At 36.6% G+C, this 24,302-nt stretch overlaps 2 protein-coding genes across 4 annotated transcripts in view; both read right to left on the reverse strand.

Moving 5' to 3' along the window:
- kat6b (K(lysine) acetyltransferase 6B) overlaps positions 1-501 on the reverse strand; it is a 30,834-nt gene extending 30,333 nt beyond the window's left edge. Inside the window, exon 1 of one of the 2 annotated variants that reach the window (XM_032574436.1) lies at positions 5-501. The gene's annotated coding sequence lies outside the window, so the exon portion shown is untranslated. The remainder of the gene's footprint in view (positions 1-4) is intronic. The other variant, XM_032574440.1, reaches the window with a different exon arrangement.
- A 6,153-nt stretch (positions 502-6,654) lies between these two features.
- Positions 6,655-24,302, reverse strand: part of LOC116727188 (adenosine kinase-like) — a 177,618-nt gene continuing 159,970 nt past the window's right edge. For both annotated transcript variants that reach the window (XM_032574441.1, XM_032574442.1), the window contains exons 10-11: positions 8,215-8,301; positions 6,655-8,057 (exon numbers count right to left, since the gene is read on the reverse strand). In XM_032574441.1, coding sequence (XP_032430332.1) covers positions 7,933-8,057; positions 8,215-8,301 — 212 coding nt within the window. In that variant the 3' untranslated portion in view covers positions 6,655-7,932. The remainder of the gene's footprint in view (positions 8,058-8,214; positions 8,302-24,302) is intronic.

Genomic DNA, 24,302 nt, shown 5'->3' on the forward strand with positions numbered 1-24,302 from the left:
TTACCTCTTCAAGTTTTCCCCCCTCTCTCTCGGGTACTCCTCTTCTTTATCACGTCGAATGGGGTAAAATGCGAAGCGACGTATCCGAGCGATTTCGTGGGATTTTTTTTTTTTTTTTTTTTTTTTTTTTTTTTTGGACGTGTTAAAAGCGAAGGCTGGAAAGCTCTCGTCGAGACATGGAGAGGACCTGATAACAACTAATTGAAAGGTTAATCTACATAGCAGCCTGTGACAAAGTGGTACCCTCCCCCTTCTTCTTCTTCCTCTCCCACTGTAGACATCCCTTTACTTCAGCGTAGCGGACCGTCGCCCCTTTTTTAGTGCGCTCCTCACAATGATATTGTCAATTTTAATTTTTTTCTCTCCCACTTAACATTTTCACACTTTTCTTATAGCCTGCATAACATATTACTACTTATCTTTTTTTCTTTTTATTATTTATGTAACACCTATTAACATTAATTCCCAAAGGGGATTTTAAACTTCCATTTATGTAAATATGATAGGGTTACTTTTCATTTTTAAAGAAGCTATTTCCTACAATTGACATAAGGGGTATTTAACGCCCTAATCAGGTAATTAACTCCACTGAGCTGAAGATAGAGCAACAGCAATAGCAATAATGCTAATGTATGATTACATTTTTCAGTTTCTACATCAGTGCTCCCTTCACTCATCTCTCTTGCAGCAAAAGAAATACCAGAAAGCTCATTTCTCATGCAGTAATGCGGATGTAATTAGAGAGATAATTGGTTACTTCTCATCAGATAACAAACACATACACAGTGCTGGATGAGGAGCCCAAATGAAAGCTTTTCTCTCCTGTAGAGACCCATTTAGTGACTAATTTAAATAATCTAGCACACTTGTTAATAATCTTGTCATTTGGCCATCAAGAGGGTCGACAGTTGACGCAAGAAAAAAGAAGGATCCAGACCCAAAGGAAGACTTATCTGCACGCAGATCAATTAGTTATCAGTATTTTTGATTTTACAACAGTTGAGCTCTTGTAAACTTCTGATGAATACTAAATGCACTCACTGGCTACTTAAATAGGTGCACTTTCCTAGTCCAAGGTTGAACTGCTTTGACTCTTTGTGGCATAGACTCAACAAGTGGTCAGAAACATTCCTCCGAGATTTTGGTTCAAGTTAATGACAGTATCACACAGTAGCGCTCAGATTTCTCAGATGGACATCCGTGATGTGAATCTCCTGCTCTACCACACCCCAAAGGTGATTTGTTGGATTGACGCTGGATCACTGTCGAGGTCGTTGGAGTACAGGGAAGTCATTAAACGAATGGAAATGGTTAACAACCTCCAAACCGTAGCACCAGGACTGACAGACTGAATCTATGCTTTCATGTTGTTTACACTGAATTCTGACCTTTGATTATAACATTTGAAATTGATGCTCATAAGACTAGGAAACCTTTTCCAGTCTCTTATTGTCCAAGTTTGGTGAATATGTAGACCGTGTATTACTTAAGTTTTTCTTTTGTTAGTTAACAGAAGAGACATCCAGGATGGCACTCTGTTTCTGCAACCGTGTAAAGGATACGATGTTGTGTGTTCAGGGATTTCTTGTGGAATACAAATTCCACATACTTTGTTTCTATTGAATGTGCATCTGAACTGTTGTCTTTCTATAATCCTAAACTGGTCTGACCGTTTTCCTTTGACACCAAGGTATTATCGTCCACACAAGTCACACACAGTTAGTTAAAAAAAATTAGTGCACCCAACTTAAAATTCAGTTTCTCCAAAAAAAACATTCACATCATGCCTAATCTTTGTTTTATTTATTTCTAGAGAAAGTAATTTATTTCCAGGTAAACACCAATTTACTTTGTTGTAGTCATTACAAAGTAATACAAAAAGATGTGTATTTTGACAAAAAAAAAGTTTGCACCACTCTTTATTTTCAGTTGTGAGTTGTTTGAGGGATTTCTTGCATAAATAGCCTTTTTCAAACCACCCCACAGCATCTCAATGAGATGAAGATGTGAGTTTTGACACAACCAGGGTTTTTCTTAGTTGTCAGCCAGTCATCAGTGGATATACTGGTATGTTTTGGGTCACTATCATTTTAAAGGTTCCGGTTTTGGTTCAGTTGACATTCAACATGTCCTCTGTTCTAGTGTCTAAAAAATTACATTTCAGATTTATCTCTCCTAAGACAGTACTCAAGAAGTCCTGGTCCATATTCTTCTCTTTGGCAAAATTTGCTTTGGCTTTCATGTTTTTCTCAGAGATCAAAGGTTCCTCCTTGCACACTCAATGAAAGTTTAACTTGCATATTATCTTTCTGATTGCACAAGAATATCAGGAGTAGCGAGAGCCTGCAGTATGTTCAGTGATCACATTTTAGGGACTTTTTAGACTTCTTTTAGCACCTTGCAGTCTGTTCTTAAGGTAAGTTTGCTTGGAGGACCAAACGTAGGCATGTTGGCAGTTCTTTAGATTCTCTTGCATTCAGACAGCGGATTGGCTGATTTAAAAATCCTTTGAGTCTTCTTTAAATCTCTTACCAGACTTCTAAGCTCCTAAAATCTTCTTTCTGAAGGCTACAAACAGTTCTTTCTGCCTCATCATCGTCTTCAACCTCACTTCAGTAGTCAGGGTTGCACCAAGTAAACATTTGAGTTTTAAATATGGAAAGCCTTTTTCAAAATGCTGAGTAACACTCTGTTAATTGTGTGTTTCTGGTGTGATATGCCTGTGTGTAATATTAGCCATTTTAAATAGGATTAAATGTGGGGTGTCCTAATGTAATCCTTACCAGACACTGCAACATTAAAGATTGAAAAAGTATTTTATTTACTTTTGTCGTCAAGTTATATTACTAGAAACTTCTGGTTATTTCCTGTTCTAATGCTCAGTTTGGAACTCAATCAGTCACAATACTGAAGTCCATTCAATTGCAGACATATTGCTGGCTGATCCCCTACTTTGTTCAACAATTTAACAGGTGTACCTAACAAAGTGACTGGTGAGTTTACACTCCTGATGTTTTTGAGTGGATATCGCTCAACGTTAATTGAAGCTCCCTCATCAGCGCACATTATCAGGATTGGCTATTCCTGTCATTATCTACATGTTTTTATTGAACTGCAGCATTTGTCATGTTTTCTGTTACTCATCTACTGAAATTTATGCAAATCGACCAAACGATTCAGTCAACAAAATTGTCAATTTAGAAAACGTTTAAGCAGGTGAAATATGAATAAAGAGAATTTGAATCTGAAGCTTTTGTGGGTTGGGGGTCGTAATAAAGAGCGACTGACCAGAGGAAAAAAAAACAAAAACTGCCAGTGTCTGGCTGTAATGAATGCCACCCTAGGCCCCAGCAGGTTCTCCACTGCTGCAAGGGTCCAGGGATAATTTGAATCGGAGCATGTGCCATAGCAGTCGGCCCATCCCCCCCCTCAATCCCTGCCAACTGCCACACTGGTGTTCACAAACACTGATGCCCATCTGCGGGGCAAAACACTGGCCAGGACCCCAGTTACTCCTTTGCAAGCATTATTATTATCTTCATTAGTGTTAACATCAACTATATATGCTGGTGAAATAACTATTGTAGACAAATGTCACAAAATCAAAATTTATTGTAACGGAAAAGTGAAGTTTCGGCCAAAGAATGAAAATTAGAGATATTGCAGACCAAGCATCACTATTTGTTAAAGGTCTTCCTAAATCACAGAGCGTGATAATATGCTAAATGCTCTCAAGTTTGTTTTTCATCTGTGTGCACTGAGCAGGGCCAAAGTTTGTTGGAGAAAGTGAAAAAAGTAGTTTCCCTCATTGTGGCAGGCATCCTCATTACTTAATCATGGCTCTCTCTCTTTTTGTGTTTGTGTTTTGCCATCTGTCATCTTGAGAAGCAAATGAACCAGCTGCCATGGAGTCTTGTCCAATCAGAATGGTGGACCTTTTCAAAGCGCATCTGTGGAAATCCTTTAAAAAAAAAAGAAGGTTTGATTAAAAAAAGAATCAGAGTTGTTAGTAACACTTTGGCAAGAGAAAGTCTTTTTAACCTGTATGATCTGGGTTAATATGTATGCAAAGGCAAAAAAAAAAGATACAGGATGTAACAAGTAGTTCAATAAGAGTAAAAACGGGTATTCTCACTTCACATTGGAACAGATGAGTGTTGAATTATTTCAAACACTTGAGACATTGCCCAACAGTTTCTGCTGGCGGGTGGGGGTGGGGGGTGGGGTCCCTCTGATCCCTGTCTCCAACCCCCAGCGACGGCACAGCTGGGTACGAAGGATCAGGCTAATTTTCAGGTCCCTTTAATGGTCGTGGCGAAGAGCAACCACTAATCCCTTAAACTGAGAAAAATGATCTCCTGCTGCCCTGCAGACACAGAGTCCAGTTTGGACCCCAGCTAGCCACGGGAGTGATGGGGGAGGCTGGGTGACTTGAGCAGGTCCAGGATACAATGACCATGATGTTAGAGTGGGATACCTTGCTGATTAAATGAAATAAAGAAACTTTACAAATTATCTGTGCGTTGTATGGTATATTTCAGGTAAGTTCACCTGTTTCTTTAAGAAATCAATATTAAATCTGACTTTGTGTTGGTCGAGACAAGACTAATGTGTTTTTTCTTGTTTCTGTACAAACAAAACAATTACTTCCAGTTTGGTTCTATTGTTTCTGAAAGGGAAAAATGTCATCATGTTTTAGAGCCATAAAATCTATAAATGTGCAAAGTACGAAAATGAGACATAATGAGGCTTTTGTTGTTTTTCAAGGAAGAAAAGAAATTTTAAAAACCATTTTTGCACCTGGACACCATTTTTGGGTGATGATCTTACATCTGAAACACCACTGACAGATTAACTATTGATTGTGATGTAGGACCTAGACCGTTTTCTTGATAGAAAAAAAAAGATACAGATAAAGTATATCTGTACAAAAACTGTGGGTGAATTCCATTAACCCTCCTGTTATGTTCGTTTCTAGGGTACAGCAAAAATGTTCGTGGGTCAATTTGACCCAGGGAGTGTTTAATCATGCAATAGTGTCAGAAACCAAAAAATTCCTCCAAAACATTTTTGTATCTGATTATTAACTCCAATACTAACCATTTCAATCAATATTTGTGCAATGATGTTTTATTATTTCTCAGAAATTAAGGATCAATGACGACAACCTGCTCATTTACTCATTTGGACATAAAAAATGGAATTTAGATTTTTAATGTCCACTGAAAAAAACCTAGACACAAAAAAACAATAATTTCCTTGAAGTTGACCTTTGGTAAATTATTTTATATTATACTTTTTTTTTTTACCAAAGGGTGATCTTTATAATTGAACTTGAGACACACATACTGTTCTGGGTCAAATTGACCCGCTGATTAAAATCAAGATAAATGAGTCATGCAGAGAGTATTTATGTTTTCATCCACTTCTGCTGAGTGTCACTCAGAGTGGGTGGAGTTTGTCCACAGGAACAGAAAAGATTCCCGTCAAAGGTTGTGTGAACACCTGCTTTCTCGCAGTTTCCTAGTGAAGTAAAGAGAATAGTGAGAAAGTGGGCTTGTGTGTGTGTGGTTGCGTGTGTGCGTGGGTGAGTGTGTGTGTGGTGAAATATGGTTCATAACTGCAAGGAAACATATAGAATTGGACATTTTAAAATCTTTTTTTGCACTTTAACCTGACTGCCGGGTCAAATTGACCCGAACAGTATCGATGTAAAAAGTAGACCTAGGGTTTGGTACAAATGTGTAACATGAATAAATTTTCAACTTATGTCTAGAGTGCACCTATTAAGACAAATAGAAAACGTTTCATGCAAAAAAAATGCTTCTATTTTTTTTTTTTTAATTTGTAAATTTTAAAACGGGTCAATTTGACCCGGAACATAACAGGAGGGTTAAAGTGAAAGATGAATTTTTCCTCACACACCAAAAACAGCTGTTTTGCATCTAGCATTATGCAACTCAGAATCTTGGTTCTAACAGAATAAAAGGCCCCAAACATAAGAGAAGAGGACGTAGCACAGTTCATGCCATAGTTGGAACAGGGAAACCACTGTCATACCACAATAGAAAAAACTGTGGGTGTGGTTTGTGAGCATAAAGTTCTGGTAAGATAGTTCTTCATCCTGCAGATGTTTTTACCTTTTGTGTGGCTTCTATCACATTACTAGCTTCCACTCTGACTTCTTCTCTTCTTCTGTGATGTGCCAACAGTTTCGTTAGAATAACTCAGATATTTTGACACATCACTGTGTTGTACTTTAACCCTCATGAGTAAAATATAAACTGAATGTGCAGAGAAAATTTAGACTTCTGACAGTTTTTGTAACAAGCAGTAAAACTCCACTGTGGGCTTCAGACAGCGTGCTTTTAAATCCTTTAGAGGGGTGCCAGATTGTAAGATATCCAAGCTACCGGTCCAAACATTTCTCTTGAATTCCTCCTCATCACTTGATGACTCTCTACAAAAGTCTTCACTTCATTGGATTAACTTAAAGCTGGAGACACTGCAATCACTATTTTGCTCTTGGGGCGTTCTGCGCTGCTGACAAAGTTCGGTGTTCCAAAATTTAACGTTATCACTCTTATACTTTTCTTGTATTTTCAGTTGAAAAAGAAAAATTGCTAAATGATATGTGCTCCATAAGAAATGGGAAGCAGTCAATAGTCGTAATTTATCAATGATGTCTGCAGCATCAAACTGCAAATCAAGGGAATATTTTTTTAAAATTGAATAACAAACATTTTTACCAACAGGCATCAATGATGACACTTTGTACAGTGCTAGCTTGCATTCATTATTCACGCCACGACAGGGCCCTCTGCACTTATGCACACACACAATAAAGCTCTGTAAAAAGCCCTAAAATAAATTAAGCTTTTATTGCAGCAGCATAATTGTACACTAAACAATTAAGAAAACTCAACCTTTAATTTCAATATATTTATTCAACAAGGAAAAAATATCCATTGTTAGGAAATATCTGATTTTGTGGTGGTATGCATGAAATCCTTAAATTATTGAGATATTTTAAATGGAAATCTAGGCGTGCTTCTTCCAGACAACAAGTTTATCATCATTGGATCTGTCAGCAAAAAACAAGAGTCAAACCAACACCAAAATGGTTCACCAGTCACCAACATTCTGAATTTACAAAAATAAGGGTTGATTTTTTTTAGAATAAAGAAAGGAATTGTGTGACATTATGCTGCTGCAATACATTTATTCTGACGGTTTTTACAACTTTTCACCAGGGGGCCAATAATTATGGATAGGGCTGTAAACATACCTCTTCTGCATTACTATTACCTCCTCATGTGTCAAAAACTCAAAGACAGAAGTGACACCAACAGCCTACTGGCAAATTGATAACTGTTCATAAAACCACTGAGCAACAGTTGAGAAGTGGATTGTAATGCTGTTTGTTCATTTGCATTTTGTGGTCACAAGTTAGCAGCAATTCTCAGATAAGGGAGCAAGAAACCACATCTTAGAATAACTACTGAGAAACACTTGAGGTGTCCCCACACTATGATACATTTCTCAGACATTGATCAATTTCTTATATATATTTAAATTATATTATGAAATACCTTCAAACTATTCCTTAAAGATTATGGACAAAGGACCAAGACAGTGTCTACGTTACTGATTCAAACTTATCAGCAATTCAGGTATTCAGTTGTTGATTCTCAAATGGCAGCTTCTGCTGGAATGCGGCTTTTCCTATGAACATTTTCCAATGTCCGATGCTAGTACATTGTTTGAATTGCATTATAATATCTCCGTTGCTTATCATGGCTCAATAAATCCATCAAGCCGCAGCAATTATTTTCAAAATGTCAGTCAGAGGAAATAGAAAAATACACGTAAAATCCTGAAGAGTATAAATTGGTACAGTAAGCATCTTGTGGGAGTGACAGATTGGATTAATCAGTGAAAATCCGGTTTCTCTGGGAAAGTGCATCCGACCCGTCTGATGATCACGTTGGCTGCATAGTGTCCGGCCCGGATGCACTCCTCCAATGACTGCTCTTGGACAAGTGCAAAGAGGAATCCTGAGGAGGAAGAGCAACTGAGGTAACTTATCAGAATCAGAAGTTTCAGAATAAATCTAATTTTATTACGTTTTAGCCATGCACACAGTTCTGTTTCCTGAACAAGGCCCATGTGATGGAAGTTCTATGTAAAGCTGATTAGCATACAATTTCATACCTCCAACAAAGGCGTCTCCTGCTCCGTTGGTGTCCACAATGTCATTTTGGTCGATGTCCAAAACGGGAAACATGGTCACTTTATCACCTGTGGTCAGGAAGTAATAGTGATAGTTACTTGAAATGCCTCTAATTCTCTTTACAGTGCAGAAGTATTTACAGCCATTTAGCTTTTTCACATTAAAAACACACAATTCAATGTATTTCAATGAAGATAATGGGATAAATCAACTTAAGGTAGAGAACATTATAAAAAAGAATGAAAATGATACATGGTTAAATGCAACATTTCACAAATGAATCCTTGTATGCCTGATGTGCAATGACTAATTCCACAGTTTTTCTTTGCAAAATACCTCAAACGTCAGATTAGACATTTAAATCCCTGCCATATACTCTTTATTCTGGAAGAGGATGACCCTTCGGTCCAATGTGAAGTCCTTTGCAGCCTATAAAGCAGTTTTCTTGCAGGATGTTGCTGTTTTCAGTTTCATCGAGCTTCCCCTCTACTCTGACCAGTTTTTCTATCCTTGCTGAAGAAAAGCATCTCCACAGCATCATGATGCAACCTTCATGTCTAAAAGAGTTCTGGCTGTGCGCGGGTCACTTTTCTTCTTGTACAGGTGTATTGTTATAAACGGGAGTGAAAAGCAATGCAGAGAACACTGTTCATTTTTTTTATTTCTAAAACCAGTTAAAACCTCGTATCAAGGCCCATGTGATGTATTGTTATAAACGGGAGTGAAAAGCAATGCAGAGAACACTGTTAATTTTTTTTATTTCTAAAACCAGTTAAAACCTCGTATCATTTTCCTTCCAGAGAATATTTATGAACCACTTTGTATTTTGGTTTAGCACATAAAATTACAATAAATGCATTAAAGTTTGTTTGTGATTTCCTGAGATTAATAATGTTAAGTAATCACTTAGCTGAGGATAACATTCTGCTGTGTGTGAGAGAATTTTTAGTTTGAATAATCATATGTGAAATATTAGAAGATCTTTGAACTACAAACAGTTTGAATCTGGAACAGCTCAGATTAGATTAACAGCAATGCTGCCGCTCAGATGTTCGTCCTCCTAAAGAAAACTACTTCCCACATCACACACTTGAAAATGTTTTTACTTTTCCTCACTCCTGTCAACCTTAATGCTTGGTGTGGACTTTTATGCCCCCCTTGGGATAAACTCTTCCAGCTTTGGTGATCAAATATGTGCAAAGTTAAAGAGCGTCAGTGCTAGAAGTGGTTAGTTTGTCCAGAGCCAGATGGTTGATTGAAAAATAAATAAATAAAAAGGATAAATAATAAAATATAAATATAAAACAGATCCAGATTTACTAATATTGTACATATTCACAACTACAACTCATCTGAAAGAACTTTATATAATGAGAAAACTAACATTTCACTTTCAATAACTACTCAGAGCCACTGGGGAAAAAACTGATAAGAAATCAGTACATAATCAAGGTTTTTTTTCTTACCAATAAGGTGATATATTATGTACTTATGTTAGTTTCAGCTGAATATTAATGTTTGTTAGCAGCAAAGTCAGCTTTTCTTCTGCTCAGTTTCTAACAGTAACAATATTATAATGTTCATTCCTTTGCAAGTCTTGAGTGGTTCTGTGTGTTTGACCAATCAGTGAGAGCAGCAGTGAAAAGTCTCTTCTGTTAAACTATTTCCCTACATGATCTTCCAACAATCACTTTACAACACTTCAATATATTTATCTGGTGTTTCATGTTATAAACCAAAACAAAACAGTGTAAAATTGTTAAATGGAAGTAAATTGAAACAAGATTTTTTATTTAAAAAAAAATCTAAATCTGAAAGGCGTGGTTCACTTTTGTATTGAACTCTCCTGATTCAATACTTTGTAAATCCAGCTTTCATTGCAGATAAAGCTTTAATTTGCTGGGGTTTTGACACAATTTCTCTGCTGGATTTTGTCTGTGAAAGGCACTTAGGTAAAACTTGCTGTCTTGCCTACTTTTATATTAACTTCTTTTCACTTCTACATGAATTATTTTTAAAATACCATCAACGTATTGAAAAAAAAATCAAATGCAAGCGCTTATAAAAAATTGCTTCTTCTAGGCAAATGGTTAGCCTCTTCAACATTCCCAAATTCTATCATAGACAGTTTACCATCACTACGCATCTCGACAGTACATGAGCACAAATATTTCATGCTGATGGTGTCATTAGTTTAATAAAAAGCATGACGGAAACTATCATTCTCAACATATTTTTAAAAGTTACTCTTTTCTATAAGTGACCAAATAGAAGATGGATGAAAATCTAGAGGAAATATTAACTTTTCAGACGTGGACAAGCTTTACGCGCCTACTGTTTTGGATTAACCGCAGTGCGAGGTCAGTGTAGTGGTTTCACTTTAAAACTGAATCCATAACATGAGAGTCTTTTTATTATTTTCAGAGGATTACGCTGAAATCACACACTGCTTCAATTATCAGCAGTGTGTGAACTTCAAAGACGCTTCCAGCTTAAAGTGGAGAGAGGGGTGGAAGGAAGAGAAACAAAAATCTACCAGATGACAAAGTCTTGAGGTGTAGAGTGACATTAAATCAGCAACTTATGTCAGAACAATGTAAACCACACACACGATCTTCAAACAATCCGAGGGCCCCGGTGCAGACGTGAACCTTCAAGAGGGTGTCGGAGACAAAAGACTGACATGTGGATGAAAGTAACAAGAGGAGGCTGACAGACCTCTTATTGAGAAGAGACACGGGGAGTTTAAGGAGAACATGAAATAGAAAAGAACTACAAAAACTTTGTTTAATGAGGCTCCCTGCTATGTGACAAGGGCTCAGAGTCGATCTGAGCAGCAGATAAGACACCGCACCTTATCAATTTTTTAACACATTAAAGTTCCTGCCCTAAAGAGCAAGAGATAAACCTGCAGTTGAACACCTGATGTCAATGAACGAAGCTGACGAAACTCCATGTGTAGCGAAAAGCTGCGTAACAGATCATCTATCAATAATGTAGCAGATTAAAGAGTTCAATGGCGTTTTCATAACAGCACTAATTCTTGTAAAAAGGAAGCAGCTGACTGATAAAAAAAAAAATTACAATAAAACAAGAATCCTTTCAGGATCAGCTAATTAACAGCATAAAGACTTTGTTTAATTAAGGCCACAGATGAAGCCTGAGAGCCCTCCTCTCTCTTGAAATGATTAACCACACGTAAAATGCGTGCTTACAATAAATTTCAGCTTGTCAGTTATCCTGCTGTTGAGTGAACTGAAGTCGTTAGATGTGGTCGTGCTAATTCGACGAGCTTTGCGGATGCTTTAAAAGACTGAAACTGCTGCACTTGTTCTCCAGAGGCCGGTGCTCAACACAGCCAGGTTATCTCTCATCAGGACTCCCAACTTTGTATTTAGAAGTATTAGAACTTTGATGGTTTGTCACATATTAACCACAAACTTAAATAAAATGACAAGAAAATATTTTGATTTTATGTAACAAACCAACAAAATGAGACACAACTTTAAAGAGTGCTGTGCATTTGTGTTCTTCCCCCACCTCTAATTATTTTTCTTCCATATTTTCCTGTACCAAGATCCATCCATTTTTCTAGCAACTATGGCAAGTTTATAAAATAAAATAAAAACAAACCGCCCCCACAGCATAATGGTACCACCACCTTGCTTCACTGTGGGGATGGTGTGTTCAGGGAGGTCTGTTTTCCTCCACACATAGTGCTACATTAGCTTTCTTTCAGCAACAGTTTACTTCTTGTCAAAAACCTGGCTAAAAAATAAATAAATAAAAAATCAAGATTTTTGGAGTTTGTGAATAAAACTCATCGACATCGAGCTGTGCCTCTCTGCTGCTCCAAAACTGTCAAGATGGACGGCCATGTTTTGCAGGTAGTTGTGCTTTAATCTTTCTATTGTACTTATACTGATATTAAATTGCACACATGTTGACTATGTGCTACATAGGTCACTTCTGAAGGCAATTAGCTGCAATGTATCAAAGTAACCTGGTAAGCATTTTCCATTGAAAATACATGTAAATAATTTTTTTTGTTCTTCATATAAATCTAATTAGATGAATATCTGGTTTAAAAGTAAATATCTGTTTCAATATCTATATTACTGGTTTTAGATTATTATTATAAGTCTAAACATAGACCTATTTAAATTGTGATTGAAGAATGCAAATAAAAAGCAGGCTGCTTTACATCTTGATTACTGAGGCAGTAAGTTACAGATTAAGACATTTGTCTATGTGCAAATACAGTATAAGCCCAGAACATTCGTGAAAAAAACTTAACTGAACCGTCAGTAAAAGGTGTTGCTAACCGTCTACATCCTGCACAGCTCAACTGTTTGGCAACACTTCAAATAAATGTTTCTATCCATCTAGACACATAAATATCTCAACGCATTTATCATTATTAAAGTGGTTTTCGAAAACAAATGTAAAAAGACGCTCATTTATTTTGTTGCTGCAACACTACAACTGAAAATTGGTAGAAATGAATAAATCATATTGTTCTAAAGTTTCTAGCATTTGTGCATTACCACATAGTTTTTTTGTAGGTTCTTACAAATTATTTACTTCTAAGTTTACGCCCCTTTCAGATCCATTTTGATTGGTCTAAAAGTAGACTCAGTTATCAGTATTAATCACGGCTACGAAGAAACATATTTACTCATGTCCAAGCGAACTCCAAGTGCAGATTTAATGTTGAAATGAGATGTACTGCTCCCTAGGAAGGCGAGCTGAATACAAAATGCACATATTTTTATTCGTAAAAACATTTGAGAACCAGGTTAGCACAAAATTCTAATTGAATACATTGAAGATTGTGGTTATAACTTGACAAAATGTGAAAAAGTCCAGGCAGAATGAATCATTTTGTAATAAACTCAAAGGGAGGCAATTATTATTTCTCTTTGCAAAACTCACCTAAAAGTGCAAGTGAATAGTTAAGCATGCTCCAAAATAAAATGTATGATCACTCTTTTTGAAAACTGTTTTTACCTATCAGAGTATTTGGATTTATCACTTACAGACAGATCTGTGAATTTCTATCTTATTTTCACATTCAAGTTTTAGCAAGTTAGCACGATAACAGAGTAGACTCTTTTCAAGCCAACAGTTTGGTTGCATCTTTTAAATCATAATAACTCTTGAATTTGCCACAAAACGTTTTGCAAAGCATCCTGTCATTGCAACCTGTACCAGAGACGATTACACAGAGATTCTGAATTCAGTTGTTTTTGTTTCATGCCTCTGCAATCAACACAACTGCTCTTTAACACACTGTTTATGGATTAAATAACTTTCAAGGCCTTCAGTTTGGTAAAAAGTAAATTAAATGAATTATACATAAAAATAATGCAATTCCAGTAAAAAACAAAACAAAAAATGAATGACTCTTTCAGCATTATTTAAAGTAGCTTGATAATCTTAATTACATTTGGTGACAAAGACATTTTGATTAGACTAATTACACAGAATCAGTTCTTCCATTCAGGCCATTATTAAAGACAATCAGAAATCGCTCTCAGTTCAGGTTAAAAAAAACCTCGAGACCTCTCCAGTGGATAACCTAAAGAACTTTGCTCGGTTGCCTGGAAGCCAAGTTTTATAGAAAGTTGTGCATTAGAAAGTAGCTCATAAAATCGGCATTTCTTTAGCTAGAGCTAGAGCTCAACAACTGGACTCAGGTTGGATGGATAGTTTTGATTCTTCCAAGTTAAGATCTTGGAATACTCTGACAAAAATGATAGGGAAACATCTCTGGTAATGAGCAAATATTTCTCATACAGGAGAAAACCAGAGCCTGACACCTTCAGTGATGCTGAAAATGCCAACAGGGAGGGACATGCAAAATCATTGCAGATAATTCTCAGTGCCTTTTTAAAGATGGTTGTTCAATACATAGATTGACATTGTTTGAAAAACCAGGCCTTGTAAGTTATTTTCAGATTTGCTGCTGGAAACAGAGTTAACTTACTTCAGTCAAGGAAGTTCTGCTGGTCATGCTAGTAGAAATTCCTGTTAGAATCTGGAAGACTGGAAAGAGCCGAAAAAGCTTTTTTTTTGGCTTTGACGCCAAAAGCAGCCTACACTGAGTGGACAGCAGTGAACCGTCTATCGTATGGTGACATTTTAATTGAATACAGCAGCAAAGAGACAAAGAGTTTTAAAAAAATAAGAAGAGGATGATGGCTGTTTTATGAACAAAACTGTGGTGCGATCAGCTGTGATGAAGCATCTGTCCCCTGCTGAAACCAGCATTAGCACTAACCCTGATGGTGAGACAGAGACGAGCAGAAACAGCAATGGAGAAAATTGTGCTGCGATATGATCCAGAGAGCATTGAAGACACTCTGCTTGACCTGGTATTTTGTGCTGTGTGTGAAGGACGTCCTGCATATTTATATGGAGCCATTTAGACTCCACAGTGATGCATGTGTGAATATTACGAGCGAACAATAAAAGTCCCAATGTATGATTCTATGGGTTTTTTTTGTCTGCACTGATAAAGACTTACTCACGTTGGTACGCAGAAAGTGAAACTGACGGTTTTTCATACTTTGCTATTAATTAAGGAAATAATTATCTGACCCACTAGGGTATTTATGAGGCACTGGAATTTAATTCTTAGATGATTAGTTGATTTTGAATAAGAAAGAAAAATAAAACAAGACTGACGACAGAAAAAGTAACATAAACTGATCTGACAGAGCAAAACATTTTTAAAACACATTCTCTATTGTCATATTAACTTAGAAAAAGTGAATATGTAATTGTCAATTTTGTCAAGATTAACTGGGTAATGCAAAACCTATTTCAATTACACAAAAGGTAAACCAGAGAGTACATACCTCACAAATTTTTTTTTTGTAGATATCCTGATTTGTTTGTATGTTTTAATTTTTTTTTTTTTTACAAACCTTCCCATTTTGGCTTCTTTTTAGCAGTAATTGATATTGAAAAGTGTATTGTGTATTGCGTATGTGAGTTTTTACTGTTTTAGTAAGACTTTGCTATTATAGCCTTTTATATATTAAAACCCAAAAAGTAACAGAGGGTGTACTTTCTTTAACCATGAGATGGCAAAGTGAATAAAATTTTTTTAGCATTCAACAGAGGCTTTCTTTCTGATTTCTGAGTTAGAAACATTGCTGATGAGTTTTCCAGAACATTTCCGCGAAAGGCACATCATGGTACATTAGACCTTCAATATTTCTCATTATTCATGACCACAGTTTGTATTCTGCTGCTGGGGGAAAGTTCACACAACCTCACCGATGCAAAATATTCCATTTGACTGACACGTCAACTCAAGTTACACTCCAACAATTCCCTCGCTGTCTTTAACAAAGACCTCATTGGCAAAAATCTGCCATGGACATGGCAATAAGTACTAAAATAAAAATAAAAAATCCGTCTGCCAGAACCCTCTGACTCTGTTGTTACTGGCTCACAGAACATCTGAAAACATCACTTCACTGCACTCACTTCACATTTCACAATAATGAGTCTGGCAACAATTTTCTCAATCAATAAACCTTTGCAGAACACTTTTTTTTTTTTTTTTTTAAACGTAATGCTGTTCTTTTCAATTTATTCTGGCAAAAAATAGGGGAGCAGATTGGTGGCGAATATGTGGGAGTTTTGTAAGGCAGCGCTGTGACAGGTAATGTGCACCAGCAGGGACAAAAAAAAAAAAAAAACAACCTCAAAAGGAATTCAAATAATTCCTTCCAGTAAGGTGCTGTATAATTGTGTGCTTTGTTAATTCACACTTCATAATTCCCTCATTACAGTTCTTGAATGGTGGTGATTAAAAGAAATTCTTTCAGCAGCCATCTCTTTGAAATGAGTATCAATTAAGTCCTTTATTACTGGCTATTCTTTTTGGCAATGACAACCCTCAGCACAGCCGTGACTGAGAAAACGCTTTCTAATGAAAAATAAGTTACTGTTTAAATAAGAGGACTTCAGCTGCTTTGAAAAATGATCATATGCCGCAGTGTTTTGATTTGGATTACTACAAGCTATATCGCTTGTGTTCAGGCGTTCGATATTTTTTTGCTTTGACAGGTACAGCATGGAGCTGTCAAGTCATCAAAATTAATCATCTACACAAGTAAAACAATGAGTTCATTTCATATGCTGCTCTCCCCGCTGAGTGAATGGGAGCTGCACATGAATATTTAGCCCAAGTGCTCGACAGAGAATCAGGGAAACATTTTTTTTTTCTTTATGTGAGAAACTTCCCAGAGAACGCTCCTTCTGGAATGGTTCCCGTTGTGTCGGAGCCAAAATCCAGGGCCTCAGAGAGGAAAGCAAGCCTCACCGCTTTTCTTGGCAAACGTCACAGGTTAGAAGCAAGCTGACATTCAATCTGTTTCCCTATCACGACCGGCATCTTTGCTCGCAAGTGAGTTATATAAAAGAGGACATATGCCCAAAATTACTGAAACCGCAGCCGAAATATCATCAGTGGCTGAGATCCTTTCAGAGAGTTTGGAAGGAGGAGTCTTCAAGCTGATGTGTCAGTGAGCAAAAGTATTCATCCCCCATCAAATCTGTCATATTTTGTCATGGTACAACCACAACAAATTAAGAAGTAAATAAAAGCTCCAAAGCTCTTGGAAAGAATATCTTAAACGTGACATGGCAGCCATTTGCATTCAACTTTCCTGAGAAAATACTTTGTAGAGCCTTTTGCTACAAGTTTTGCAGACCTGAAGACCAGTGGTGGAGACTGGTGCAAAAAAAAAAAAAACTGTTTGCATAAGAATTGCGATTCTCATTTACTATGATTCTGAATCAATATAAAATATTTGTCTTATAAAATAGGACAAATCTGCTGGCTGTCGGTTTCCATTTTGTAACTACTCAGGACATCCTGACTTCACCACATTCACCAGTTGGCAGTGGAACATAAACATGAGTCAAAAGCATCACAATAAAGAAGAAACTATAAAAATGAAAGGGAGAGAAATTCAACCCAGCCCATCTTCAATGAAGGCAAACATTAGGACTTGTTTAGTTTGAGATATGCTTTTACAGTGTGCAAGATTTGCAAAATGAAAATGAAGCACTTCAGGAACACCGCAAATATGCAAAACCATGGTACGCCATACCCGCCCATATAGAGCTCCGTGTGGTGTGTTGTGTTATTGGTCAGAAGTTTGCGGGTGTGTTTTATGGAGAAACAATGTTGATATTTCACTTTAAGTAGTCCGCCTCCACTGTCCAGCCTTTAAATCCGCAGGCGATGTGAAAACGTTTGGGGAACATTTGTGCAATGCAGTAAAGAATTGTGTAGATTTGTACAATTCTTCACTAAATTACCACAGTGACTGTAAAATTGATAAAAACTACCCATTTGATAGAACATGTGACATTTGCCAAAACAGCCACCACCTGTTTTGGAGGAAATTGAAATGTCATAGACAGAGGAGGCTGTCTGCAGAAAGGTGTGGCCGTCTCTCAGTGACCGTTTTGTTATAACTAAATGGAACAGTGCAGGAAGAGAGTGAAAAAAATACTACTGTAGTGACAACATTTGTCATTCTGCCTTGCAAAGCAAACTGTAATAGATCATTAGGGTCCTTTGCACTCCTATAGATTAAAGCAGAAATTATTATGAAAACTAGTTTTGAATTGATATTGCACCAATTGTGCCCCCCAAAAAACAAATCTGAACTGAATCGTGAGGTAGTAAAAGATGTCTAGTAAACATGAATCAACTGCAAACAAATTCATAGAAAATATTCACGTACTCTACGAAGTCCTTACTGATCTTCTGAAAGTGAATAAAAGCTACTGTGTCTATTTATTAGTGGTTGAGATCCCTCTTGAGAGTATCACTGCAGCCACCACCTGTTTTGGAGGAGAACTGCTTGTTCCAGAGGTGTGTCTGCTGGTGCAGCATTACTTTGCTTCCACATGACAACTATGTGCTACCTTCTGGTGGTCTATCACATCAAATCTCAGTTACGCATTCTGAACTTTGTGGTTGTAGCGTGAGGAAAATGTGAACAAGTTTCAGCTGGAGGTTGATAATTTATTCTGTTGAATATAAAGTATGTAACGCAAACATCGCACTTTATTAGCAGTGTTCAATTACCATGTAAATTACTCCACTTTCTGCTTTAACGGAAACTAAAGGAGAAAATCATTTTTGCTTCACGTCTAGTATAAGCTTTGTCCTCCATCTGACGTGATTAACACATATAGATCGGTATCAGAGGTAAAATCTGCCTGCCTTGCCCCGTAGAGAGCTCTAAACTCTCAGAGGAGCCGAGTCAGGCTTTATCAAGTCCTTATCAGCAATTACAGCGGCAACCCCTGCTGAATGATGGTTTATTAGATCTCCTCCCTGTTAAGGTTCAGAGTGTGGTGATCTTAATTACCGCAATAATGTATAAGCAAAGGCCTGGTGTAATTCAGCAGTGTCAGTGGCAGCTAAAAGAAAGAGCCATTTCAACTTGCTCCTGGCTCTTAAGCATCACATTTTAAACGGTTTTGTGTTAAAAAGCTCTGAATAAAGGGCTGAAAAAAGAATAACAAATTGACATCTCTTTTTGGAGAATTATACCACAGGGAAAGGCATTCTCCCACCCTTAATCACTATAAAATGGTTTATAAAATGGTTTAACATGACACACAGAGGCTGGCAAATGATCAAATGCTGACAGGAGGACAAATTGCAAACAAAATGAGAGATCAAGTTTATTAGAGTGCCGCCTCTGGGAAATGAAAATCTTTAATTCTCTTTTTACATTGACATTTATTTGGCTGGTACGGATAGCACGCAGACAAACACACGCACACAAATCGCTTGTGTTGCACCTACGACAGCTGTAACAGCTCCACCGCAATGAAGGCACAGTCAATGACATTTATCATGTTTGCCTTTGTAGATGACATCTGAAACACATTGTCTTTCATCCAGCCAGCATTCATCATGTATTTTATATAAAGTTCACAGCGGCGCACGGCTGTGTCTTCGTGCGGGAGCAATGAGGGGAGCAGGCAGGAATTATCCATCACCTCCAGCACAAACGATGGATCCTTATTCCTTTTTAACCCTCAGGCCTGTCGATAAAAAGGCTTCTTGTAAAATTCCCCCTGAAAGTAAATTCCCTTCTAAGAACCTCACTTTAGATATCAATATTTAAATTGGTATTGGCTTATTATTTATTTATATGCAGAATAATTTATGGCAAGGAAAAGAATCTGTATCATCATTTATTGACTAGACATGGATTTACATTGTCTTGCAAGTGCTTATTACCATGTAATCTTTCCAAAAATGGTCTCATTGCAACCACAAACTGAATTGTATCTGGATTTTAAAAGTAGTACATGTACTGTAGTTAATTTTCAATTAACCTTTTTTTTAATGAATAACAATCTGAAAAGTGTGGTGTGCTGAGACAATTATAATTGCAAGTCTTTGAAAGGATGTCTTTGGCAGTTATGCACACCTGTGACTGACATTTTTGCGTATAATTATTTGCAAAACTGCTTAAGCTCAATCAGATTGGCGGGAAAGCATGTGTAAACAGTATTGTCTTTCATATTAGATGTAGAGCTGAACTTTAACTGGACCATTTAAACATTTGGTTCGAAACCAGGGGATTTCAAGTCCAGACTCCTTCGAGGGCCATTGTCCCTCAACTTTTATTAACGGTGTTCAATTACCATGTAAATTACTCCACTTTCTGCTTTAACGGAAACTAAAGGAGAAAATCATTTTTTCCAGCGTGTCTCTGCTTCAACACGCTGTTCTTGCTGAAAAAAAGTACATCCCAAATATGTTGCTGCTGCTGCCACCATGTTTCACAAAGGGGCATTTTGCATGTGGGATAAAAAGTTATATTTCAGTCTCATATGAATATCTCCCTCTACATCACAGGTGTCAAACTCCAGTCCTCTGGGGTCGGTGTCCTGCAACTTTTAGATGTGCCTCTGCTGCACCACACCTGACTAGAATAATTAGGTCATTAGCAAAGCTCTGGAGAACTGATCTACACAAGGAGGAGGTAATTAAGCCATTTCATTCCAGTGTTTTGTACCTGTGGCATATCTAAAAACTGCAGAACACCGGCCCTTGAGGACTGGAGTTTGATACCCCTGCTCTACATGAATAAGGCTTTAAGGTGTTTTTCCAAGGCCCTGTGCAAACCACAATACTCACAGAAGGAACTGTGATTTGCAAATAAAAATTGCGGCCTATATTACTTAAGTTTTGAAACTTCAATAAGTTTCAAAACTTAAGTTTGAATAAGTTTTGAAACTTATTGAAACACAAGAAGTTTAAAATATTGTGATTTTGAAACTTTAACCAACTTATTAGCTTTTTCAAATTTTGGTCATTACAACTTAAGAACATTATTATGTTTCGTTGATAAGCCACATCCAGTGGGGAACTCTGGTGGCATTCAGCCAACAACACTCCCAAAAAAAGCTGGTTTGTTTTCACCACTTATTTATAGCCCAAACAAAGCAGCAGCAGCAGCAGCATATTTGCATAATGACAACATCGGCGTCCATTGTTTTCCCTCTAAGTGCTCGAACCAGCTGCTACAAGACAGCTGATGAGTGTTACTGCATCAGGATACGCCGCTGACATTTTTTGTTGCATGTCACAGCTACTATATCAGGACTACTTGAGAGTGTGTTGTGTGACCAGTGAGTGTAATATTAGGCAGATGACACAACACTTAACAATGGGTGTGGCGCGTGTTCCTCTCAGATAAATTAAACGCAATTTATGAACCACAGTGACTTACAGGAATATCACGCCTGCTAAAACGTTTTATCATTTCACCAGGTTACAATCACAAACTTCTATGTACTTCATTTGGATTTAATATCCAAATGAAGTACATTTTGAAGACCAACACAAAGTAGTAAATATTTGAGAAGGGTAACAAAACTCACTATTTGGAAAAAAAAATAAGAATAAAAATCTGAAAAGAGTACCATGTGTTTGAATTCACATAGCATGCTGCCACTAGCACCATTTTCAAAGTTTCTCATTCTTATTTGTTAAATAAATGACTTTCCTTCCACTAGCTTTTATTTAGGGGTATCACTTTCAGGAGACCAAATAATAATGCACAACACACTTGTAAAAACTGGCGAAATGTTAAAGTTTCTTTCCACTTCACATTATGGACTCTTGTTTTGAAAAAAGAAATTAGCAGTACTTTTGTGATTGCAACGTGAGAAGAAACTTCACAAGGCACTGTTAACTATTCAATAGAAATACAATAGCTGTTATGCTTAGAATTACTAGATGACTAGTAATTATTTAAAGATGAATTATCTAAAGAATTTTACTTTACACATTATTAATATCTGAAGGGATACTGATAAAACTGAGATGAAGAAATGTCGCAGATTTTCTCAAAGGGACTTTCAAACACAGTGGTTTTCATCAATTAGGCTGCAAATCATCTCAGCATTATGTTTGAATAAGTAACCCTGATGGTTTTCACTTGCAATTCATGACACTAACATAAGGTCAAATTTATCAACATTCATGCATCCTTTATAATGTAGAAAGAAGTTACACTAACTGATAAAGTATGTTTAATATTGCATTCACTTTAGAAGAAAATGAAGAGGCTAGACATGTCTTTTTAATACATGATTTAAAAGACATTGCAGCCAGCCGTAAACATGATTTCATGGCAGAAAAGTTGTGTGTACAAACAAGAGTACTCCTGCTTGGTTTTGTTTTTACAGCACAGCAAAGAAAAGTCCTGATTGCTTGCCACAGCATTTTGAGTTGGGCCAAAGATGCAGCATCTTCAGCTAAAAGACAACACAGAGACTCCCAGGTGTAGAGGAATTTTTTTTCTCAAGCTGATAACATGAGAACTCATTAGAGCAGGTACAGCAAAACTTTAGTGTTCAGAAGATATATATAGCAAAAAAAATATTTAGCCTCTATGTATTGTGCTTTAAGTCTGCACAAAACAACATTTTCATATGTGTACATTTTACATTTCATATAAAATGTTTACAACAAATACATTTGTGTGCAATTCAGCTTCTGGTTTAAAACCGCTAAAACTGTAAATTATATTTTTCTATGGTTCACAGTCCTAAGAAAAATAACTTAAGTAGTTTTCTTGAGCAACATAAAGCTGCCCGTCCCCCACATGTTGCTGAGCAGTTGGCTGAAAGAAGGTTAATACACATACATTTCCCTCGCTTGCAAAGAAGAACTACAAATTTGTCTGCCAAACAAAATGCAAAAACTGTTGTGAAAACTAAAGGAGCAGCACTTATTAGTCTTAATGATTAAAAACACAGTTTTAAAAGTACTAAATAACTTCCATTTAATCTCAGCTAGATGTACTAGTTTGACTGTATAAGGAGTAGAATGGCAAGAAGGGTTTTTAGAAAAAGCAGGGGTACTTTTTAAAACTATATTTATATATTTATATAAAAATAATAGCAGGTGTTTATGTAATGTCTGTGCCCACAGTCTATGTATCAAAATACAGTATGTATTATATACGATGTCAACGGTGGGGAAAATGTAGCTTTTTAAATTTTTAAAAATTGTTTTGTAAATACCATGAAAGCATGATATTTTTTCTAAAGGTTATGTCACAATTTCAGCTTAAGTATGAATTTAGCGCACAGGAATATAAAATAGAAGCAACCATGATGTCTGAGCTTACACTTCAGCAAAAGGAAAAATCTATTCTGGAATGCCACGTGTAGGAAATCCTTACAATTCACTATTCCTTGACCTTTTTTATCCTTGGAAGAAACTGTCAATCCGTTGATCAACAGCACACAGTATCATAGATGTATTTCATATTTACCTTCTGCGGCTGTAAAAACAAATACTGCATAAAAGGGAAAATAGGTCAAGGGGAATATTTTTAGAAGATTTGCATAGCAAACTGCAAATTTATCATCATCAAAATATCAGCATCCACAACATTAATATAGCAAAGAACTGCTTGGACTGCAAGAATTAATAGCCAATTAAACAAATGCCATGCATGACATTTGCCAACAATGTTACAGGCTTTTCTGATATGGTGTCCCATGTACCAAAAAGACAGGCATCCATCAAGCTTTTACTGGCTGATTCCCTATGTGTTCCAGTTTTGTTTCCAGACAACAAAACAAAAAAAGATCAACATTTACCACAGTACTGAATTACAGGCTATTTAACTGAAGTAGGAGTTTATTCCCATTTAGGCATAAAAGCCTTTTACGCTTTCTATTTTCTGATTTAGACTAAACTGAAAAAAAGTAAATAAAAAAACATGCATTTTAGATCAGTTTGATTGCTTGATGCATCACTATGTAATAACACTGACAGCAACTAGATGTAAAACAAACACAGTGAAACTGATCACTATTTAAATGTATATTCTAATAATCTTAATTTGAAAATTCTGGACCCATCAGAAGACGCGGTTATGAATCACTTGTATTTCTCTTGTAACTGTACCCTTCTGTGGGCCCCAGTGATGATTGATATGTTACCTACAGGCCAGCTCTCTCCATGCTCTGCTAAAATGAACTGAACCACAAGGGCAAAGAGGAGAGACACCCTGTGGCTCCAAACAAAGGCAAAGGCTCGCAGTTATTATCTGAAACTACCACTGCTTTTCCCACTGCCCAAAACTGCAATCACAGTTAGCATTCAATGTAAGATCTTAATTTTATTAATATTAAATGTAATTCTTGTTTCTCTCTTGTCAATGTTTCCATTTTAAAGGGATGTTTATTGAGCTTCACACTGATTCTATAAACTTAAAACCCTGAGAAATATAAAGAAATCTTTGGTTTCTTCTTCTAGTGTGTAGTAAACATAACTTCCTGGAAGAGTAGGATTTATTATTGATTTTGGTGGCTCATGAGGCTTATTGGTTTATAAGTATATAAGTTAACTTAATATCGTCACTGTTCTGGTCCCGAATATATTCTGTATTAAGAGGAAATGGATTGACTTTAGTGAACAAGCTCTGTCCACTTCTTCCAAAGGTCACTCTGCAAGCATTTGGCACAGGAAAGAGAGAAAAAGAGG

The sequence above is a fragment of the Xiphophorus hellerii genome, chromosome 10 (assembly GCF_003331165.1).
Source record: "Xiphophorus hellerii strain 12219 chromosome 10, Xiphophorus_hellerii-4.1, whole genome shotgun sequence".
Lineage (NCBI taxonomy): Eukaryota > Metazoa > Chordata > Actinopteri > Cyprinodontiformes > Poeciliidae > Xiphophorus > Xiphophorus hellerii.